Below are 21,257 nucleotides of genomic sequence, written 5' to 3' on the forward strand. Positions count from 1 at the left end.
CTCCCTCCTATTGGTCCTCATTTTTTGCTCTTGTGACAGTAAAGTCAGATCTACTTTTTTTCTTTTTTTTTTAACTTTATTTTATTTTATTTATTTATACGTGGTGCTTAAGATCGAACCCAGGGCCTTACATGTGCAAGTTAAGGGCTCTACTGCTGAGCCATAAACCCAGCCCCAGATCTAATTATTTTCTATGAGGTAGTTCCTAAACTATCTAGCACTTCAACAATCTCTCACGTAATAGGATGCATGGTCTTTTCTGAATATTTTTTTTCTAAGCCCCTCTTCCGATAATAAATTTTCTTAACATTAAAAAATTTAAAATGTGTTATGACATATCTCCTAATCCAAGAAGAGTAACAATGGTTTTTTTACTTCTGTTAAAGGGGTTTTGTAAGAATTGAGTAAAATTAGAAATGTAAAATATACATACATATATAGTATATATATATGCTAAAATATATGTGCATATTTTATTTTATATACTAGAAAGCATATACGTGTGTGTGTATGTGTGTGTGTCTGTGTGTGTGTGTATATATATATATATATATATTTTTTTTTTTTCAATTCTCAGCATTTGAAAACCTTCATCTCTTCCCTACTCTCTTGTAATGAGCAACTGAATTCAGGTGTATGTTACCAGTGAGCCACATTCCAGCCCTTTTCAAAATTTTGAGTCCTCTCCAAGTAACCCAAACTTGTTTTGAATTTTAGATTCTCCTGCCTTATGTGCATGGCTTACTGATATAATAGTGAATATTAACTTAGTGCCATAAAATGGTATCAGCAAAAGTTTTACATGGCATGAATACCTAGTAATGAGACTGAATACTGCAAACTTAGAACTAGAAAGCCACAGCTTAAAAAATAGAGTATATGCATGAGTATTATGTTTCTTATCTTTTATATACGATTATCTTGAGGCAAATGTAAATGGTCCAGGTCTACTAACCCATTTAGTAGTATCACATATTGGAACCAATTTCCTATAACCAATTTCCTATAACTAACATTCAGGAAAAGTCATACTACATAGACTTATGTATTTGTTTTCTAAAACATAAAGCTGAGAAAGCATACAACCCAAAACGTAAGAACCATTAAAGTCTAGTGATTAAAAATGGACCCAGGAGCCTGCTTGACTTCTGGCTCTGCACTTACTAGCTGACTAACTTTCAATATTTTTTTGTGTTTCTGTTTCTTCAGGTATAAAATCAGAGTAATAATAACAACAATGGTAATAATAGCAATAGTAAAGAGAAAACAATAGTACTTCCTCATAGGATTATTTTGAAGAATAACATAAAGAATTAAAAATATATTAGGATCTGGCTGAGCTTAGCGCAGCCTGTGGTCTGTCTGAGCAAACTCAGGCCACTAGTGCCAACTGCGACACTTGGCTGGCTGGTGCCCAATCCCGCGGCATGCTGCCCAGAACTGGCCAGGGCGCGAGCTTTAGACCAGCCAGGGGGCAGGCTTGACACAGCTGCCCACAAAGGTGGTGTTGATATGGCAGTGGGGACCCCGCACCCAAGCCAAGAGGATGGCCACGGTGTTTATGTGTGGCATGGGGTACCTGCTGTTCAGCAGCAGACCCTTCCTGTGGAACCTGACAGTGTACACGCTCTGGAGATGGCCTACAGAGCGGCTGCTGGCTTGCCACCAGGTGCTGCGGACATGTGCAGGCTGCAGATGTGTACCAGATGACAGAGGACAGGCACTGCCAGGTGCACCTTCTGGATGACAGAAGGCTGGAGCCGCTGGTTCAGCCCAAATTTATGTCAAGAGAACTCCTTGATCTGATGGCTTCAAACTTCAACCTGAAACAAAAGAGTACTTTTTGTTCATAGATGACACTGGTCAGCAGAACTGGCTGCAGTTGGACCACCGAGTTCTGGACCATGACCTGCCCAAGAAGCCGGGCCCAGTCGCCTTGCACCTTGCCATCAGGTTCCGCACATCGGAGACACCACTCGTTTCTCTGGGGCGTTTACCAGAGTAAGGTGAACACAGAGAGCAGAGCAGCTGGCCCTAGCGCCAAGCCTGATATCCAAATATGCTCAGGCAAAAGCAGGCACCAAGACAGGTCACAGAGAGGTGGGACTGCTTGCTGGAACCCCAAGAGTCAGGGTGGGACTTCAGAGGCCAAGTGAATGCAGAACCTCATTCCAAGGGAGATGAGCCACGAATCAACTAGTGCTGGGCCATCTGTCTTCCTGGACTCTGAAAGACCAGCAAGAGACCAGGTCTCCTGGACAGGCCCTCTGCCTGTGATGTCCTTCCTAACTTGGTCACCTAGTGTGTTTGGCTCACTTGTCCCCTCCCTGTGGCTGCATCTGATGGATTTCAGCTGGGCCGCAATGTCCCTCTTGATCCATAAGCTGGGTTGACTACATCCATCTCCCTGGCCCCACAGCACTGTGTGTACCTCACATTTTACTGAGGTGGTGGCTGCAGGAAGGCTCTGGATATGAACTCGGAGGTCTGACAGACCCCAGTTTGAGTCACAGCTCCATCACTGCCTAGCTGTGTGGCATGGAGAAGTTGACCTGACATCTCTGTGCCCCAGCTTTCTCATGTAGGGTCCATCATTTCCTTTCTACCGCATCTACTTTTGCTGACAATTAAAGAAAGTGACTCCTGTGGAGCACTTGGATGTTCTAGCACATAGATACCCTCTGTTAACTAGGTTCTTTGGTCACCAACAGCCACTGCTTGAGACTAATATAAACACAACTTAAAGAAAACTAAACTGATCAGGTCTTGGAAGAGATGAAAAGATGAGATCAGCAGAAACAAGTGGCTGATTCCATTGGGATGCTGCTGGCCAAACAAATAGACTCCGCCCTCTCTGACTCTTGGTCATTCTGTTAGTATCCCACTGTGAGGGAGTCTGGTCTGGCTTGGTGACAGCGCAGCTAGGATGTGTGCTGAGCAGGTGTGTGCTCTTCTGCCCTACTCCCTCATGGGGGCAGCCTCAAGCCACACGCACCAAGTGAGTCCTGAGGCCTCTGCACCTGTGACCTGCAGGCCAGAGCAACCTGACTGAGTCAACCTCACAGTTCCAGAGGAAGGGACTTAAAAAGAAAGCATTGGAGACAGAGAAAATATGCATGAGAAAATCCATGGACCTTGTAGTATTGGTCGGACCCTTCTCTGTTAGAGATCCATGAAGTTCCTGCTGGAGGAAAGCATGTACCATGGTGTCTCCTCACTGTCTGCACATCTACTGTCTTTTGTGACCCTTGGTCTTCAGGAAAAGTAGATCTGAATTCTTTATGAGGTCAGTGTGACGTAGCTGGACACATTTTTGATCCTAACAGACCATAAGTTAGTTAACCGCTTTGCAAGTAGAGCGGATCATTTGCATTAGACATTTTCTCTAATTCTTTGTTCTTTAATTATAAAATGGGAAATAAATCAGGTGGAGGATTACTGTTCCATGCCTATCTCATAGAAGGCTCAAGAGAAAAGTCTGCTGTTACCTTTGCAGTATCAATGTCGTCATTACTATAGATTCCTAACATCCTTCCCAATTTCTGGTGCCTAATAGGTATTCAGAAGGTGTTTAGTGAATGAGAAATTTGTACTTTTATACATACAAATGATCATATACATATAATTTAATTGAAAAAAAAAATATATATATATATATATTAGGAAAGTGCTCAAATAAGTGTTAGCTACTAGTGGATTATAGCTATTATAATAATGTGAATTGATGATTCCATTTCCAGTGAGGATATAAAGAGTTCTTCTTATATATTTATTTATATTAATACATAATTGACACACAAAAGTTGTGCACTAAATTATATATTTATTTCATAATGTGTTATTACAAGGTATATAATGATGTTTTGATATATGTGTACATTGTGAAATGGTTCAATTAAATTAATAATTTCACCAATTTACTTGCTTTTTGTTGTCAGAACATTTATCATCCACTCTCAGTAATTTCTAAATGTACATTAACTCTAATAATTATGATACACAATATATCTCTGGGACTTGTTCATTCTAACAGAAATTAGAAATTCCCCATACCTTCCACCCCTATGCTCTGGAGACCACCATTCCATTCTCTGCTTCCACAAGTTTGCCTTTTTCATGTTATGCATATGCACCGTCTATGCCTGGCTTATATCATTTATCATAATGTCCTCCAGTTTCATCCACTTTGTCACAAATTACAGGATTTATTTCTTTTTAAAGATTAGATTTTATTCCATTGGATATACTACATTATAAATATTCATTCATCTCTTACAGACAGGATGTTTCAGTGTCCTGGCTATTGTGAATAATGTTGCAATGAACATGGGAGTGCAGACTTCTCTTCAGCATACTGATTTAATAGCCTTTGGCTATATACCCAGAAGGCGATTGCTGGAACCATGGTGTAAACAATTATCTGCCATATGGTCAAACAGCATTTTCTAATATTGGTTATTTTTGATATTTAATACTTATTAGTGTTTTTTCCATCAGCAAAACTCAGTTTAATGCAAACGGGTAAACTGGAAGTATATGTCAAAGGTTTTTAAAGCATGCATGCATTATTAGATATTTCCATTTCTAAGTGTTGATCCTAAATAATCATGCACCAGATTGGGCTACATTGATGCTTATGGTGGTTTATTTATAAAAATATTAATTACAAAAGAAAAAAGGGCTGGGGATGTGGACCAGAGGTAGAGGTCCAATACCCAGCATCTCAAAACAACAAGAATCTGACTGCTACAAAAAAATGTTGGTACAATAAATCATATAAATTAATAAAATAGAATGATATGCATTGATTTAAAACAGTTTCATTTTTATTAGCAAATTATAATTATATATAATAGTGGAGTTCATTCTGATACAATCATACATGACTAGAATGCAATTTGCTTCATTTCAGTCCCAGATACTTCCTCTTTCCCTCTCCTCTTCCCTGTCTCTATTCCCTTCCTCAACTCTACTGATCTTACTCCTATGTATTTATTGTTTTTTAAATTGGTGCTTTACAGGTGCACATAAAGGTGGAATTCATCATGGTACAATCATATATGTTCAGATCATAAATTTGGTCAATTTATTCTGCATCCTCCCCTTTACAGTCCCTCTTTTTTCCCCTTAAATCCTCCTTTTCTACTACTTAGGTCTCCCTTCTATTTGCATGGGCCCCCTGCGTTTTCCCTATTATTTTGCTCTAGCTTCAGCATATAAGAGAAAACATTTGCCCTTGATTTTCTGAGTCTTGTTTACTTAACAAATGCCATGATTTTATCCCTCTTTATGTCTAAGTAGAATTCCACTATATATACTACATTTTCTTTATCTTTTCATCTGTTAATGTGCACCTAGACTGGATCCATTACTCTGCTACTGTGCACTGCACTGGTATAAACATTGGAATGCATGGATTGCTATAGTGTGCTAATTTTAAAGCACGTTAGCATTTAATATTTAATGATATAGAAGTAAAAAAATGTATTATGACATCTTTTAAAAGAATTTGATGATTGTGGAGAGGTTGGGCGTATAAATCTATGTATGTATGTATATGTGGGGATTGATAGAGTTTCCTGAGTCATACACCAAAATATCAGAAATAGTGTTTATTTCTGGATTGTTCATTTATGGGCAACTTTTTTCTTTTTCTTTTTTTTTTTTTTTTTTTGCTTTTCTAAGTTTTCCACATGAGTCTATATTACTTTTGAAGTATGGAAAAATTAGTAAAAAGAAATAAACAATTCAGTGGATTAAAACCTTGAAAGCAGGGAGGGGGCACAGTGGGTAGGAATGATGGTGGAATGAGTTAGACATGATTACCCTAAATACATGTACATAGACACTAACAGTGTGAAATACTTTGTGTACAATCAATGACTTGAAAAATTGTGCTCTATATTTGTCATATGAAATAAACTGCATTCTGCCATCATGTATACCAAATTAGAATAAATAATTTAGTCAAAATAATAGACAAATATTTGTTATACAAGTTAAACAAATAAAATCTTTAAAACATAAAGACAGTCTTTGACAAAAAAGAGAAAAATATTTTTTGCTGGTTTACAAAGTAAAAGATGTAATAAACAGAAGTGCTCAATAGCTTCCTGGACATTCCCTGAATTCACATGAGTTTTTGCCAAAAACTCATGTGAAATCTGAAAAATTACTTTACCTATTAGCACCCTTCCACTCACACAGGTGAAAAAATAGGAAAAAATTGGCCTAAAATATGTAGAAAAATTTTCTTTCTTTATTTAAACAGAACAAAATTAAATTTAATTAATGACAGTCTTAATAAAACTTCAAAAGTGATTTAAATGTTTTCAAAAGAAAACTCTAAAAAGATTCAAAAAATATAATATTTTATCTAAGAGATATTTGAAAATATTTTATTATGCAAGAATTTGGCTTCAGCTGAATAGACCAATATAATTGTACAAGGTATTTTCCAAATGTTATAATAATTATGGTGATGTAAAAATTAACCATTTACCCTGACCATTTTAATAACAATTGTAGTTGGATATGGTGACTCTTTCCTGTAATCCCAAAGACTGGGGGCATTGCAGGTTATGGAAAGAGGATCCCAAGTCCAAAGTCAGACACAGCATTTAGTGAGGCTCTAAGCAACTTAAAAAGACCCTGTTTCAAAATAAAACATAAAAATGGCTGGGGATGAGGCTCAGTGGTTAATCAACCCTGGGTTTAATTCCCAGTACCAAAATCATAATAACAACATCATTCATTACAAATAAATACCTTTTAGTCTTATTTCTTTTTAACCTCTTCACTGAGCAAACATTCCCTGGAGAACTGGATCCTTCTAAAATTAATTTTCACTAACAATCACTAAAAGGCCAAAACAGTATAAGGAAGACCTAAATGAGAAATAAGGAGGTTTGTATGGCTCTCATAGACTAGAATTTAAGAAACACATATATCACAATAAATGTGACTTCAACTGCTTATTGGACTCACTGTCACCTCCAAATGTATCATGTTATCATTTTATCAACTTAAGTCTTCATATCTTCTACAACCATATACAATATTCTTCTTAAACAAAACAAAGAATTCTCTGGACTTTGTTAGTTTTCTCCTGGAATCAAGGGATCTTTCACAGCATTTTCATTTATCAGTCACTCATATGAGAAACTTTATTTCAGGATCTCATTAACTCCTGCCTGCATTATTTTAATAGGCTCCTAATTTGTCTCCTCATCTCATCTATTATCACTTGAATTCAAAAGCATCAGCCCCCCAGGAAGCTCAAATATCACTTTAATCATATTACAACTCAGTTCAAGAATCCTAGCTTGAATTTTATCCTATGAGCAGTGGAAAGCAAACTATAATGGCATTCAAAGGCTTTTTCTAATCTTCTGCTTTTGCTCCATATGAACTCTGTGAAATCAGGGTCACCTCCATGGTCTGCCAAGCTGCTCATGGTAACTAAAGTGAAAACCAGTCTTTTTCACCTTGGTGGCGATGATTCCTCTGATGATGTCTCTGTTTCTTGTTAATTTCCTCTAGGGAGAATGATCCTCTCAAAAGCATTCTGGAAATGGAAACAGACCTCAGGCCATGTTCCAACACTGCCCAAGCCTGCCAATTGCCACTTATCAAGCTCTGAATGGGGCCACCTCTCCAGCCCCAGCTTTCTGCTCTCCCCTAGATCCACATGATGAGTGGTCTCCTATGTGCTTTCTGTTTGCACCTCCCAGCCAAACATTCTGGTCATCCTTTTACACCTTTGTTCACTCCAGTCCTTTGGGTCATAGGATTATCTTGAGAGTCCTGACAAGGTTCCAGACTGAAAGACTTTAGGATAGAAAGGACAGGAGTCTTTGGATTTTGAAAAAGCCTTGGGCAAACAAAAGCTTTGGAGTAGATTCACGAAAACGCCTGAGGAAGAAAGTTGAATTGTGTTCTGGTTTGGATGGCACCTACCTGGAAACCCAGCAAAAATCAGTCATTGTCAGAAGACCATAGCAACCAGAGAGAGCTTCTGAAAATGCCTTTTGTCAATAGTTATCTAGGATTCAAAACATGCTAATTAACAGAATATATATATATATATATATATATACACACACACACACACACACACACACACACACAGAGAGAAATATATCTATTTGATGGATTAATCCACTGATTGTATTATAGTTCTCATGATCTGATCATTTCACCTATTGCATTAATACAGAGGCTTTTGGAGGACAACTTATATCCAAACCATATCAGAGATCTTTGCCTTTGACACATATCTTCTTCTCCCCAAATTCCCAAAGAACTCATAGTTCCCACCTCAGTGGATTATGGATACTGGACTCTCATATTTAACATACAATGGGACCCCAACCTGGGTGACTCTCCTGAGGAGACCTATGGAGTTCCTTTTTGGGAAGTTTCTTAAGGTAGGAATAAGGCCCTGTCATTTGTCTATGTTCCCTTGCTTCTTTTCACCTTTGATGAGCAGAACCACCTAAGGAAGAAGGACAGTATGGGTTTTGAAAGTCTATATTTGTTAAATTCATAATTTTATTCTGATACACATAGGTTAATATATTTCTCTAATTCATTTTTCTTTGTTTTAAGGCCAATTTACAAGGGTTAATTCTCAGTCTAATAGGTTTTTAACAAATAAACTACAAGGCTTTTGTTTGTCTGTTTTGTGTAGGGGCACTGAGGTACTCTCTGTATACATGTATTGCCATGTCTATATATATTTAGTACTAAAAATTGATATATGAGCTCAGAAATTAAAATTTAAAAAATGGACACAAATACTTTTGCTTCAAATGATTTAAAAAGTTCAATTGAAATTGGGTAAATACATAAAAGTCAAAATGTCTTTAAAGTTACTAATGCAGAGTTTTGTTTCTAGGTGATCAAACATTTAATAAAATTGTAATGTCTATAAAGTGTCTAACATCCATTGTCTCTAGGATTTGTCTTCAATGGGAAAAATATAAATGCTATTCAATGCACTAGTCTTACACCTTTTTTAAAAAAATGTAAATTTGATCTGACATATGAAAGTAATCATGGATGTGTTTGTTAGAGACATCTGATTGGTTTACAAAGTTTAAATGTTAACTATTAAATGTAATACCAAATAATCAAACTTTTTAAATTCCATAAGGTTACATATTTAACCATTCTAAGTGTTTTCATATTTTGGTAGATTTAAAAAAATTCAATTTACTTTACATTATATGCAAATTTTCAAGAGGTTTCAACTGCATTTCAATTAGAGTACTATAAATATATTTACTCTTATTAAAATGGACTAATTTATCTAAATTCAGAAATTGATAATGGTTATTTTAAGGTATAAACAAAAAGAGGAATCAGTGGATCAACAATTATCAAAAGCTTCTAAATATAAAAATATATTTAGTAAAAAACATGTTTCCAGGTAAGAAAGTCTTTTGTGGTAAAACATAATCATAATATATCTAAGTAAACAAGAGTTTTTAAGTAAGTAATGTAAACATCTATAAATAAAGGAGAAATATTAAGATTTTATTATAACTAAGTTGTTTATAAATGTAATACAACTTGATAAAAGTATTCAAGGTTATTCCCTAAGAGCAAATATTAATGTACTGATATAAACCAAAGTTTGATTTACCATTAAAATGACAAACACTTCTTAAAATATTAGTTACATTGTGTCTGTTAAGTTTTATTCTATAGAGCTACTAACTGGAAAAATGAAGGTTTGTATACCTCTGGTGAAATAGCAACTGTTATTTTAGAGTATTGTTCCACATTACAGAGTCTAAAACTTGCTTGATATAAAAATATCAATAAAATTGTAGTATATTACTCTTCTTTACATATTAAGTGTGCTTGCTTACCTTGGCTTGACCCCCAAATCGTGCTTTTGTGGTTTTTTTGGCTTAAATATGAGGCATAACTGAAGGCGGTATGTTACTCTGAACATCTTGCATTTAGAGAGTAGAGTGTCTGCTGCTGGACAGCAATAAAGGCTTAATGGAATGGCAATGTGTGGTCTGAGAGTTATTTAAGGGTCTCGGTATTCATATAACATTCATCTACAGGAATATTGCAGTCTGAGGATATAATTCTCCTTTTAGTTATGGCACTTGCTCCCAGGTGCAATGTAATCTCTTAAGGGTTTTAAATTCTCTATGGCCAGATACTAAGGTGCACACTTAGAGTCCTAGTAACTTGGGAGGCTGAGGCAGGAGGATCAGACCTTCCAAGCCAGCCTGGTAAACATAGTCAGACCCTGTCTCAAATAAAAATATAAAAAGTTTTTGGGGATGTCGCTCAGTAGTAAACTGCCCCAGGTATATAGTCCCCGGTACTACACACACACACACACACACACATGTCCAGCAGCTTCATGCATGCCAAGTGATTGCCATCAGATTCAGACAACTCGAGGGAGCCAAGACTGACCATGTAATGGCTTAGAATATTTTGTGTTCACAGTGTCACAGCTGATGATGCTACTGTGAAAGATTGCATAATGAAAATGAAATTTATGTACCAAATTCTCACAAAAGTGGAGGGCAGGGGAACATGCAGGAGAAGGTCCTTGAGCTTTATAGTTTGATAATAGACTTTCAGGAGGACTCTGCCAAAACCATAATGTGTAACCAAAAAATGGCTTCTAAACTCCTAACTTTCCAAAGAAGATCACAGGATTTTTATCATTGGCTCTCAAGAGATTAATAAAACACAGAATGGGACCTGCAACTTCCAAGAAACTCCAGGAGAATCTTTCTTCTGCACTTCAGTGGATTCTATTATGGTTCATTCTCAAGCACATTTTGAAACTGGTGGGCAATGATTCCGAAGAAAATTAAAAACAGTAATGGCTTTCACGTGGAATGTTCCAGTTGACAGCTCTCAAACAGCTGCTCTTCTAAGCAAGGTGAGGCAGGCCATGCCTGTAATTCCAGATTCTGAGGAGACTGAGGAAGGAGGATGGCAAGATTCAGGCCAGACTTGGTAATTTGGCAAGCCTGTTTCAAAATAAACCAAAGAGAACTGGGCAGTTGGCCCCTGGTACAATGCTCAGCACTGGAAAAGGGGAGAGTAAGATTTTAGGCTTCAAGTTGGTTTTATCAAGTTCTCTGATTACATGGAAAAAGTAACAACTAAATCATCTCTGTTAAAAGTTGAAGTATTATTTCATAGGACGTAACTTTCTGTATTGACTTTAAATATCTTTCATCACTTAGGTTAAATGACTTATCTTTTATAATGATTTGGGACCCCAGGTTTCATTAAGTGCTTTAAACCTTTTGAGATTATTGACTAACTTTTTATGATCAAAGTCTACATTGTCATTTGACCTTGAGCTAACATTGGGATGTTCTAGAGAACTCCTTATTTGCTCAAGGGATTTCTAGAAGAGAGACATGAAGGCAATTAGCCTAATTTGATATGAGGGGAAATCCTGACAAATATAACATAACTTTTTCAAGTTATATTTATTTAGATATTTTATTAATATTGGCTTTAAAATGGCAAAAATTCATAAAGAATCTCATATTTTTTTAGACATAATTCTGGACACTATATTAAAATATATGCCAATCAAATCACCTTGTTAATAACTGGCTATCATAAATTCCCAACAGATTTTTAACCATGACGATTCTAAATGTTTAGGATCAAGAGTTATCATTTGGGCGGGGATATGGTTCATGTGGTAGCATGCTCACCTGGCATGCACGCAGCCCTGGGTTCAATCCTCAACATCACATACATATAAAGATGTTGTGTCCGCCAAAAAATAAAAATAAATAAATATTAAATCTCTCATTAAATCTCTCTCTCTCTCTCTCTCTCTCTCTCTCTCTCTCTCTCTCTCTAAAAAGGAGGTATAATTTGGATTATTGCCCTGAACATAACTAAAATCATATTAATTGAATAAGAAGTCAAAAACCACTAACAAGTTTACTTGAACACAGATCTATCATCTATCTATCTATCTATCTATCTATTTATTTATTAATTTCTTTATTTATTGTTGCTAGGATTCAAACTCAGGGCCTCATGCATGCTAGGCAAATACTCTATCTTCAAAATTGGAATTCAAAACAAGGTGTAGTGGTGAACACTTTTAATCCCAGCTGCTGTGGTATGAAGTGATAAATACATCAATACCTTTGTCAGTTATGTGTTCCAGATTAGTAAAAAATACAGATGATGGATATAAAAACTTGAAAAGTGAGATAATACAATTATAAAGCAAGAACTCTCATAGGCAGGTCTGAGACTCCATATTGCTACCTCCTATGAAAGACTGTTGTAAGAGCTGTTTCTGAGAAACTCAAATGGCAGTTGTTTTCTAATTTTAAAAAAATTGCACTTCTGTACTTTGTACTCCACAAATTGTACCCTACTCAGGATGCACTGGTGGACATGAAGAGCTATATTCTGGAATTGATGCTATTTTGCATCTACATGACTGAAGTAGATTCTCATCCCTATGACCCCCACCCAAATTCAGAATGTGACTGTCTAGCACCTGCTTGAAACCAGGACCTTGTTCAACTGAACTTAAAAGCTAATGTGCTGGCTCACTGACTAGAAAATTTTGATACCACCTAGAGCCCAGAGGCCCCACTTATTAATATTTTAATTTCTATGATTGGCTAGCTTTACATGAGGATAAGGAATTCACTGAGTTATGAATATTGTACTTATAGTGTCTTTGGATGGATAAGGAAGCTGCTTTCCTCTAAAAGAGCTTGAAACTCTGTGGTGGGTGACAGTCCCTAGTCAGGTAAGTAAAGCTATCTTTTGATTTGAAATTCAGACTTAGAGTGCTTTCTGGAGGGACTCCCCATAACACCATATATTCAGCAGGCTAAGACAGAAGGATCTCAAATTCAAGGCCTGTCTCAGTAATTTAGTGAGAACCTCTCTCAAAAAAAAAAAGAAAGAAAAAAAGAAAGAAAGAAAGAAAGAAAGAAAGAAAAAAAGAAAGAAAGAAAGAAAGAAAAAAGAAAAAAAAAAACTTTATAAAATAGACTCTGGATGTGGCTCAGTGGTGTAGATCCCCTTGGTCCAAACCTTGGTACCCAAACTGAATTCATGAAAAATTTAATTAACTAAATAATTAACTAATGCAAATTTAAAAAAAAAAGCTGAGAATGTAACTCAGTGGTAAAGCTCTCCTGGGTTCAATGCCCAGTGTCAAAAAACAAAAAATAAAAATTCATAAATTCAGGGCCTAAATATTTTTTAAAAATTATCACCTCTACTCATAAAATTTGTGCAAAAGTCTAACTCTTCATAGAACTGTAAAGGCCAGAGCTTGGAAATGAGATATCCAAGACCTAATGAATAGGCAAAATTGAATTTAATAGTGATTTCCTGGTGGAGGGACTTTGAGAACCACTCCCTCCAAACCCACCTTGTTGTTCAAATTTGGCTTAATTAGTTTCAACATTGATTCCTAGTCATCTATTAATTCCCACCAATGGAGGACTGGACCAACCAGGAATAGTGTATCTTAGCAATGAGATAGAAGCAAACCCTAACCATTATGTGATACATCCAGAGAAAAAATTTTCATCCCTTGGGGGAAACATAAATGGTGCTCAAATCAAAAGGCAGTAACTGTGTCAAATCCTGATGAAGTGCAAGCAGGGTGCTGCGAAGGGAAAGTCCCTGGGCAGCCCTACCTGATGGCAGGAACTATCACAAACCAGTCAGCCCCAACCTCAGTTCTGCATAAAATCCACCCAAACCTTCACCCCCCATGTTTTCTAAGAGGACACCTGGCCAGACACCACCTATTGTCCTTGAACTCAGGCCACCCTTGGTACTGAATCTGTGGAGCCATTGATAATTGATTCAAAGCTGCCTTTGACACCCTGTCTCCCTTTGCCCCCAGGATGGGGCTCTGACTCATATTTCTTTGAGGGTGCTGCATTCCTGCCCTATTATGTTTGACCACATTTGTCCTTTGGAGAGCCACTGTCTGTTGTGACTTAGGTTGATTGTCATTTTGACCTGCCTTGTGAACCAAGTCAGGGGTAATAAGAGAAGTCAGGGCTGTGGCATAAAGTCACCCTTTCAGCTGGTGACACACAGACAAATTCCAGAGAAACCTAAAATTAAATCAGAGTGTAGATTTCAAATATTGTAGAGCATAAAAACCAGAGACAGTGTTGAATGTAGCCTTAATCCTATATAGCTGCACACACACATGAAATTAAATGTGTTTCATTTGTGGCAAGGTATTATGTGAAACAGAAACAAAATATAACCTTAGCCAATTGTAATTATCCAACTAACATATGATTATGTGATGTGAGCAGGGATATTTTCCAACAAGATACCCCAAAAGACCATCAGGGTTTAGATGCTGTGTCTCCCAACAGCTCACATGTGACAATGTTTTTGAAGGAGAAATGATTGGTTTATAGCCTTAAACAAGCCAGTGAATTAATCCCTAGGGGGATTAACTGGGGGATAATTAGGGCAGGTTTGATGTGGCTAGAGAAAGCTGATCTCTGGGGTGTGAATATGGGTGTAGAGTTTGTATCTGCAAGTGTTCAATTCTCTCTCTCTCTCTCTCTCTCTCTCTCTCTCTCTCTCTCTCTCTCTCTCTCTGTCTGTCTCTCTCTCTGCTTTCTGGTAATGTGAGCCTCTTTCCTATGCCACACACTTCTGCCATGAGATTCAGTCTCAACTTGGAGGTGCTGTCTCTGGATTGAGGCCACTAAAACCAAGCCACCTAAATAAACATTTTCTCCTCTGTAGTTTTTGTCTTTGGGTCTTTTGGTTACAACACCATAAAGCTAACTAAAACAAAGACAGACTGAAAAAACAGAAATTCAATAGTCTAACCACCACCCATCAAACCATCCCTTCTACATGTTCCCTGGAAGTGCTCACTTTACATGGCTCATCCAAGCATTCCATCTCTTTCTGTCTCTCCTTCCACAATTTTAGAATTTCATTTTACTCAGACTCTTGAAATTTTCCTTTGCTTCTGTTCTCCCAGGCTGAAAGCCTTGGAAAGTGCCTGGGGCAAAGGTTTTCTGGGAGATGTGCCCTGGGGCAGTCCCTGATTCTGAAAGATGTCTCTGTAATTGGTGGCTTCCCTGAAGTCAAGGACACCTGTTGTCCAACCCTGTGTCTTTTTCTCCAACATTCCAATTTGCCTGCCACTTCCACCCTCAGTGGCTTTCAGAGGTTCCATGTCTGATGGGGCATAGTGCCCTGTGCCTGTAATCAAAGCAATCAGGAGACTTGAGGAAGGGGCATGGCAAGTTTGAGGCCAGCCTCAGCAACTTAGGGAGGACCTAGGCAATTTAGTGAGACTCTGCCTCCACATAAAAGCAACAAAATAAAAAGGGATGGGGCTGTGGCTCACTGGAAGAGAGCCAATGGGTTTCATGCTCAGTACAAAGAAACAGAAGAAATATTGCCCTAAGTCTAAAAGACTGATTCTATCTTCCTTTGTGCGCTACCTAACTTATTGTGCTCATATTTGCTGCAAGTTAACTTGATACTTGTGTGACTGTGGAAAACATGGTTTTCATTCTATAATCTTTGTGGATGACACTACTGTCTTCAAAAAGCTGTTTTTTCTCTGGAATTTTCAAACTATTCTTGAAAATTATTTTTTTTTCAAATAATTTTGACATGGCAAAGATCCCTGTAGAAACGTATTTTCAAGTAATATTTTTCTTACATTAGGGATTAAATACTTTTATGTCTCACAGTAGAAATAGGAGGGTCACATATGGACAATATTGAGTCCATGGTGGGGAGTGCATGGGCAAAGTCATCGCTGACTCTCACATCTTCCGATTCTGCACTCTTGCATGACCATCAGATTCAATGAATTAATGCAAGGAAGAAAATCCCAGCATTATTTAGTGGGTGGAGATTTTGGAAGGTGACCACATACTTCTTTCTGATTGGATGCTGATCAATCAGATGGAGGTGGGGGCATGGCCAGAGAGGTCCATAAAAGCTTCTGCAGAGCCAGAAGAGAAGCACAAGAGTCTTGCAGCCTAAGGAGACACATCCTGACCTGCTGAAGCTCAGAGCACCTGCACACCTGGCCAGATCCTGAAAGTCCCTCACTGTCCTAAAAAACAGCGCCTTCCCTTCTCACCTGTGTGGATTTAGGAACAATTTTGTTTCTGTCTTTTCTCATGAACCAACTTAGGCCTTTGATTTTGCATCTCAGTTTGGTTTTGCCTTTATGCTTAATATTAGGATTTCCATTTTGGTTTATTTCACTTTCAAATTTCTTTTTTTCCTTTTTTTTTTGTACCAGGTATTGAACTCAGAAGTACTGGATATTGAACTCAGGAGCACTCTACCACTGAGTCACATCCCAAACCCTGTTTTGTATTTTACTTAGAGACAGGGTCTCACTGAGTTGCTTAGCACCTGCTCTTGCTGAGGCTGACTTTGATCCCTTGATCCTCCTGTGTCAGTCTCCAGAGTCCCTGGGATTATAGGTCTAAGCTAACATGCCCCACTTTTATTGATTTGTTTTATTTTTGTTTCTTAAGGTTTATATGAACAATATAATTTAATTATTTATCCATTTATTAATTTGGTGGTATGGTGATTGACCCATGGCCTTCTACTTGTGAGGCAAGCACTATAATAATAGAGGTATATTTCCAGGTCACTATTTATTAATTTTTATGTGCTGCTGAGGATCAATCCCAATTCGAGCCCCAGCCACTTTCTTCACCAAGGAGATTGGATTCCTATTTCATTCTAATTGATTGCAATTCTATTTTCTGATGATGGAAATATTTATATTGTGTGCCTATAAATTATACTCTTTTGCTGGGTGTGGTGGCACACACCAATAATTGCACGAACTCAAAAGGTTGAGGAGGCAGGATTATTAGAGTACAATGCCAGCCTCAGAACACGAAATGCTACACAAATCAGTAAGTCCTTGTCTCCATCTCAAACACAAAATAGGGTTAGGGAAGTGGCTCAATGGTTGAGTGTCCTAAATTCAGTCTCCAATATCAGCCCCTAAAAGAGTATACTGTATGGCCTAAGTGGTTTTGTACTTTTATAATTTGTTTAAACAAATATAAAAAAAAGCTTCAAATGATCTCATGGAACAGTTCACAAACTCTGTTCTGATCTGTTTGTTCTTTTCAACATCCCCCTAGGATGGCAGAATCTCACATGTGTAACAGATATCTATGAGACTCTGTTTTAATTTCTAAGTGTTTTATAATATAGGCACATGCTTTATAAATTCTCATTTAAAAAAAAATAAAAGGAATGTCATCCATATGAGGGCTAGTCTATTTCTACCTATATAGTTGTTTAATCTAGGAGCCTACTGTTTAGGTCACATGACACTCAAATTCCCCCTTTTAAAATAACAAATTAATAATCCAAAGCTTTCCCCCATAAGGGTGAGGTGTGCTTGTATACTTCCCAGTACCCCCTTTTCAGAGGCTGGCAATGGATGGGATAGTGACGTTTTCCCTGGGCTATTTATCAGGATTTTTCTTCATTCAGACTCCCCAGAATGAGCATCCATTCCCCACCTACGCTGCTGCTGGAGCTGGCAGGGCACAGCCTGCTGAGCAACAAGTCCAGGGCTTTGCTGGATCTGGAGGACTTGCCCATAGAGCTCTTCCCACCACTCTTTGAGGAGGCCTTCAGCAGGGGACACACTGAGGTCCTGAAGAAAATTGTGCAGCCCTGGCCCTTCACCCACCTTCCCCTGGGGGCACTGATAAGGAAGCCACAGCTTGAGATAATCCAAGTGGCACTAGATGGCCTAGACATGCTGTTTGCCCAGCAGGATCACCCCAGGTGAGGGGGACCTAGGTGGACTGGAAGAAAGCACCTTGGGTGCCAGAGAAGAAATGGGTATAGGCAGGGAGGAGTGGGTGCTGAATTGTGCACCACAGGCTTCCTGTGCTGCCAGCAAGAAGAGGCCTTGACCATGCTGAGCCCCATCTGGGAAAGGCTTCCAGATGTTGAGGTGCTTGTGGCAGCTGTGGTGACCCATGAAGGAGGCTATACCTGTCTCTGCCTCAGTCTGTACAAGTGGGGAAACCAGCCTGGATGGGAGAGAAGTGGATGGAGAAAAGTAAGACAGAACGAAGAGGGGGAGCTTGGGGCAGCAGCTAAGAGGTTAAAAAGGGGTCTCAGTTGTGAGACTCTGCTGTTGTTCCCGCAAGAGGTGGAAACTGCAAGTGCTGTATTTGTGGAATGTTCCCAAGAACTTCTGGAGGATGTGGTCTGGAGCCGTGGTTGATGCCTGTCACCAGAGGAAATTAAAAAGAATCGAACATTGAAACTTGGTCCAGCAATGGCAGCTAAGCCACCCTTCAAGGTAGTCATAGACTTGAGACTCAGAAATAGACCCCTGGTTTAATTCATGACCCACTTCTTCCTGTGGGTCAGACAGAGAAGGGACAAGCTTTACCTGTGTTGCAATAGGCTGAAGATCGTTGGGAAACTCACCAGCTACACCAGGAAGGTCCTGAGACTGCTGCAGCTGGACTCTGTCCAGAAGGTGGAAGTGCATTGTGCCTGGGCGCCCTTCACCTTGGCTGCTTGTGCTCCATTCTTCCGCCAGATGAGGAACCTGAGGAAGCTGCTTGTCTCCAAGATCTATGTGTCTGCCTACACCTCCCAAGAGGAGCAGGAGCAGCTGCTTACCCAGCTAACCTCACAGTTCCTCAGGATTGACTGCCTGCAGAAGTTCTGTGCCAATGCTCTCTTCCTCCTTGAGGGTCACCTGGAACAGGTGCTGAGGTGAGTAAGAGGGGGTGAATATCCTCTGCAGACCAGTTACAGGAAATTGGCACCTACTAGCCACTGACACTCTCATAGTTAATAAGGCACTGGAAGGAAAACAACTCATCCTTTAGTTCCTATTGGATCCTGAAGCTAGTTCACATAACATGAGTTGGAGCAGACTCCTAAATAAGGGTCCAGAGTCTGGGACGTGCCACCATGCTGGGAATTCAGTTGGGAGGGACAAAAGCTAGAAATGGGATTGATGTTCCCTCCATGGGTGGCCTGTCCAGCAAAGGTGGTGGAAAGCAGGTAGAGAAGAGTGCTTAGAAGGAGGGAAGCCCCAACACTGACACCTGTCAACAGGGAAGCTCTGTGATCTCCAGCTGGGAGCAGAGGACCTGCCTTTATACCCACCTGGGGAAGGCTGTTCTAAACTCCAGGTAGTAATCCTGGGTGTAAGGGTCAGAAGCAGGGGTAGAAATCTTGCTGAGGGTATAGGTTGTGTGCCTCTCTGAGGGTTAACCCCAGTGGATATTGTTACATCCTGCCCAAATTTGTTCTTCATACATGACTTCCCATGACCTCCAGTGGCCAGACCTGTAAGTGAGGAGGGGACACAGATATGTGGACTCATCTGTTCACAGGAGATGTGGTGAAATGCTCACCCTTACATGGGGTGATGTGAATGACCAGATTTTGCAAAAGGCAGCATCCTCATTGTGGACCATTGTCGGATCACCAGGGTGACTTTGGTTTTGGGCCAATTTGTCTTCTCCCTCCTTGACATTGCTCCTCAGAACTAACAGTCTGGTTTTTAATTAGGAACCTGAAGACCCCCATGGAGACCCTCTCAATAACCAACTGCCCACTGTCAGATTCTGACTGGAATTACCTTTCCCGATATCCAAATGCAAGACAGCTCAGACACCTGGAACTGAGGGGCATCAAACTGACCGATTTCAGTCTGGAGCCCCTCCAAATCCTGCTGGACAGCACTGCAACCACACTGAACATCCTAGACTTGGCAGCTTGTGGGATCACTGATTCCCAGCTCCAAGCCCTCTTGCCTGCCCTGAGCCGCTGCTCCCAGCTAGTGTTCTTGAGCATCCATGGGAACCACCTCTCTATTTCAACCCTGAGGGACCTGCTGCTTCACACTGCCAGGCTGAGCCATTTGAGCGTAGAGCTGTATTCTGCCCCTCTGAAGAGCTATGATGCCCGTGGTACCATCCACCCAGGGAGATTTTCCCAACTCTGTGCTGAGCTGACAGCAATACTGAGGGATTTTAGGCAGCCAAACATCATTGTGTTCTGTACTGTCCCCTGTCGTCATTGTGGCTCCAAGTTCCTGTATAACCAGGGCCTCATTCACTGCTCCTGTCCAACAGCTGCCTAGTTGAGTGTGTTTCAAAAGTGTACTTCTAGGCAATTGTAGATATAACCAGGATGTAAGGTCACCTTAGAGGAAACACAGAGCCCACCATTTCAGGCATTGCCTAAAGAGTGGATGGGAAAAGGAAAGTACAGCAGGTGGCTCAATTGGAGGAAAGCCCTCCTAGAATAGGACCTTCAGAACATGTGTCTCTATAGAGACATACATAGGGACCTGGATTCTTAGAATGGGATTCAGGCTTGATGGGCACAGAAAGATTCTACTTTCTTTCATGGCTGGTCCATAAATCATCATAAAAGGAACAGAATCTCAAGGTTAGTACTCTGTCATCCTCTGCACTCGATTTTCCTGGCTTTCTAATGAAACCTTGGGATTCTCCAGGTGCTGATGGAGAAAGAAGACATGGGGTACTTGGTGAACAATGAGGTTCATCGCTAGGAAGTCAAGGTATCAAACTGAAATCTGGTTATGATGTGTGGCTACTCTGTGGCTTAGCACATGCATGTTCACACAGGTGGATTGAAACATTCTATGTAGGCATTGAACATGAGCCATTTAAAGAAAACCTCTTCTCAGTGGACCTCAGTGCCACCCAGACATTCAATGCTGGTTCTTCCTCATGGGTCTCCATTTAGACCCTGAAAACTCAGGTCCTGGTCTCTGGGTGTGCTGGGCAAGGGCATCTGTGCATAAGAAAGGCCCCATTGTCCCACTCCCAGTGCTGCAGGAGGTGTCCATGCTGCACATTGATCAGAGCCTCTGGGCCTCACCAAACCTTACCTGTCTTCCACCTAGGTAGTCTGTCCACAGTTAAACCTTTGGTGCCCGTTGAAGGTACCCAAATTCGCTTTCAGCAAAATATAGAATCATATATGTAGATAACACTTGTAAATATTTCAAAATTAAACTGAATCAATTACAAGCTCTGGTGGGGGGGCGCATTTAGCACATAACTGAGAGATCTTTTTCTAACAATTCCCTCCACTGAGAACTGGGCTGAGGGGTCGTGCAGTGACCTTAGCCTTTGTTTCTCATCCAAGAATGAAAACAATGTCTACCCAGTCTTCATTTGAGGTATTCTAAAGCTGCCTGTGGA

General features: G+C 39.5%; 1 protein-coding gene across 1 annotated transcript; it reads left to right on the forward strand.

The window, feature by feature from the left end:
* The first annotated feature begins 1,512 nt into the window (after nt 1-1,512).
* Nucleotides 1,513-20,164, forward strand: LOC144368607 (PRAME family member 20-like). The gene is made up of 5 exons (XM_078027790.1): nt 1,513-1,699; nt 1,854-2,001; nt 17,533-17,832; nt 18,430-18,783; nt 19,591-20,164. The coding sequence occupies exons 1-5, from the start codon at nt 1,513-1,515 to the stop codon at nt 20,162-20,164; spliced, it is 1,563 nt and encodes a 520-aa protein (XP_077883916.1).
* Nucleotides 20,165-21,257: the final 1,093 nt, after the last annotated feature.

The sequence above is a fragment of the Ictidomys tridecemlineatus genome, chromosome 11, assembly GCF_052094955.1.
Source record: "Ictidomys tridecemlineatus isolate mIctTri1 chromosome 11, mIctTri1.hap1, whole genome shotgun sequence".
In the NCBI taxonomy this organism is placed as follows: domain Eukaryota; kingdom Metazoa; phylum Chordata; class Mammalia; order Rodentia; family Sciuridae; genus Ictidomys; species Ictidomys tridecemlineatus.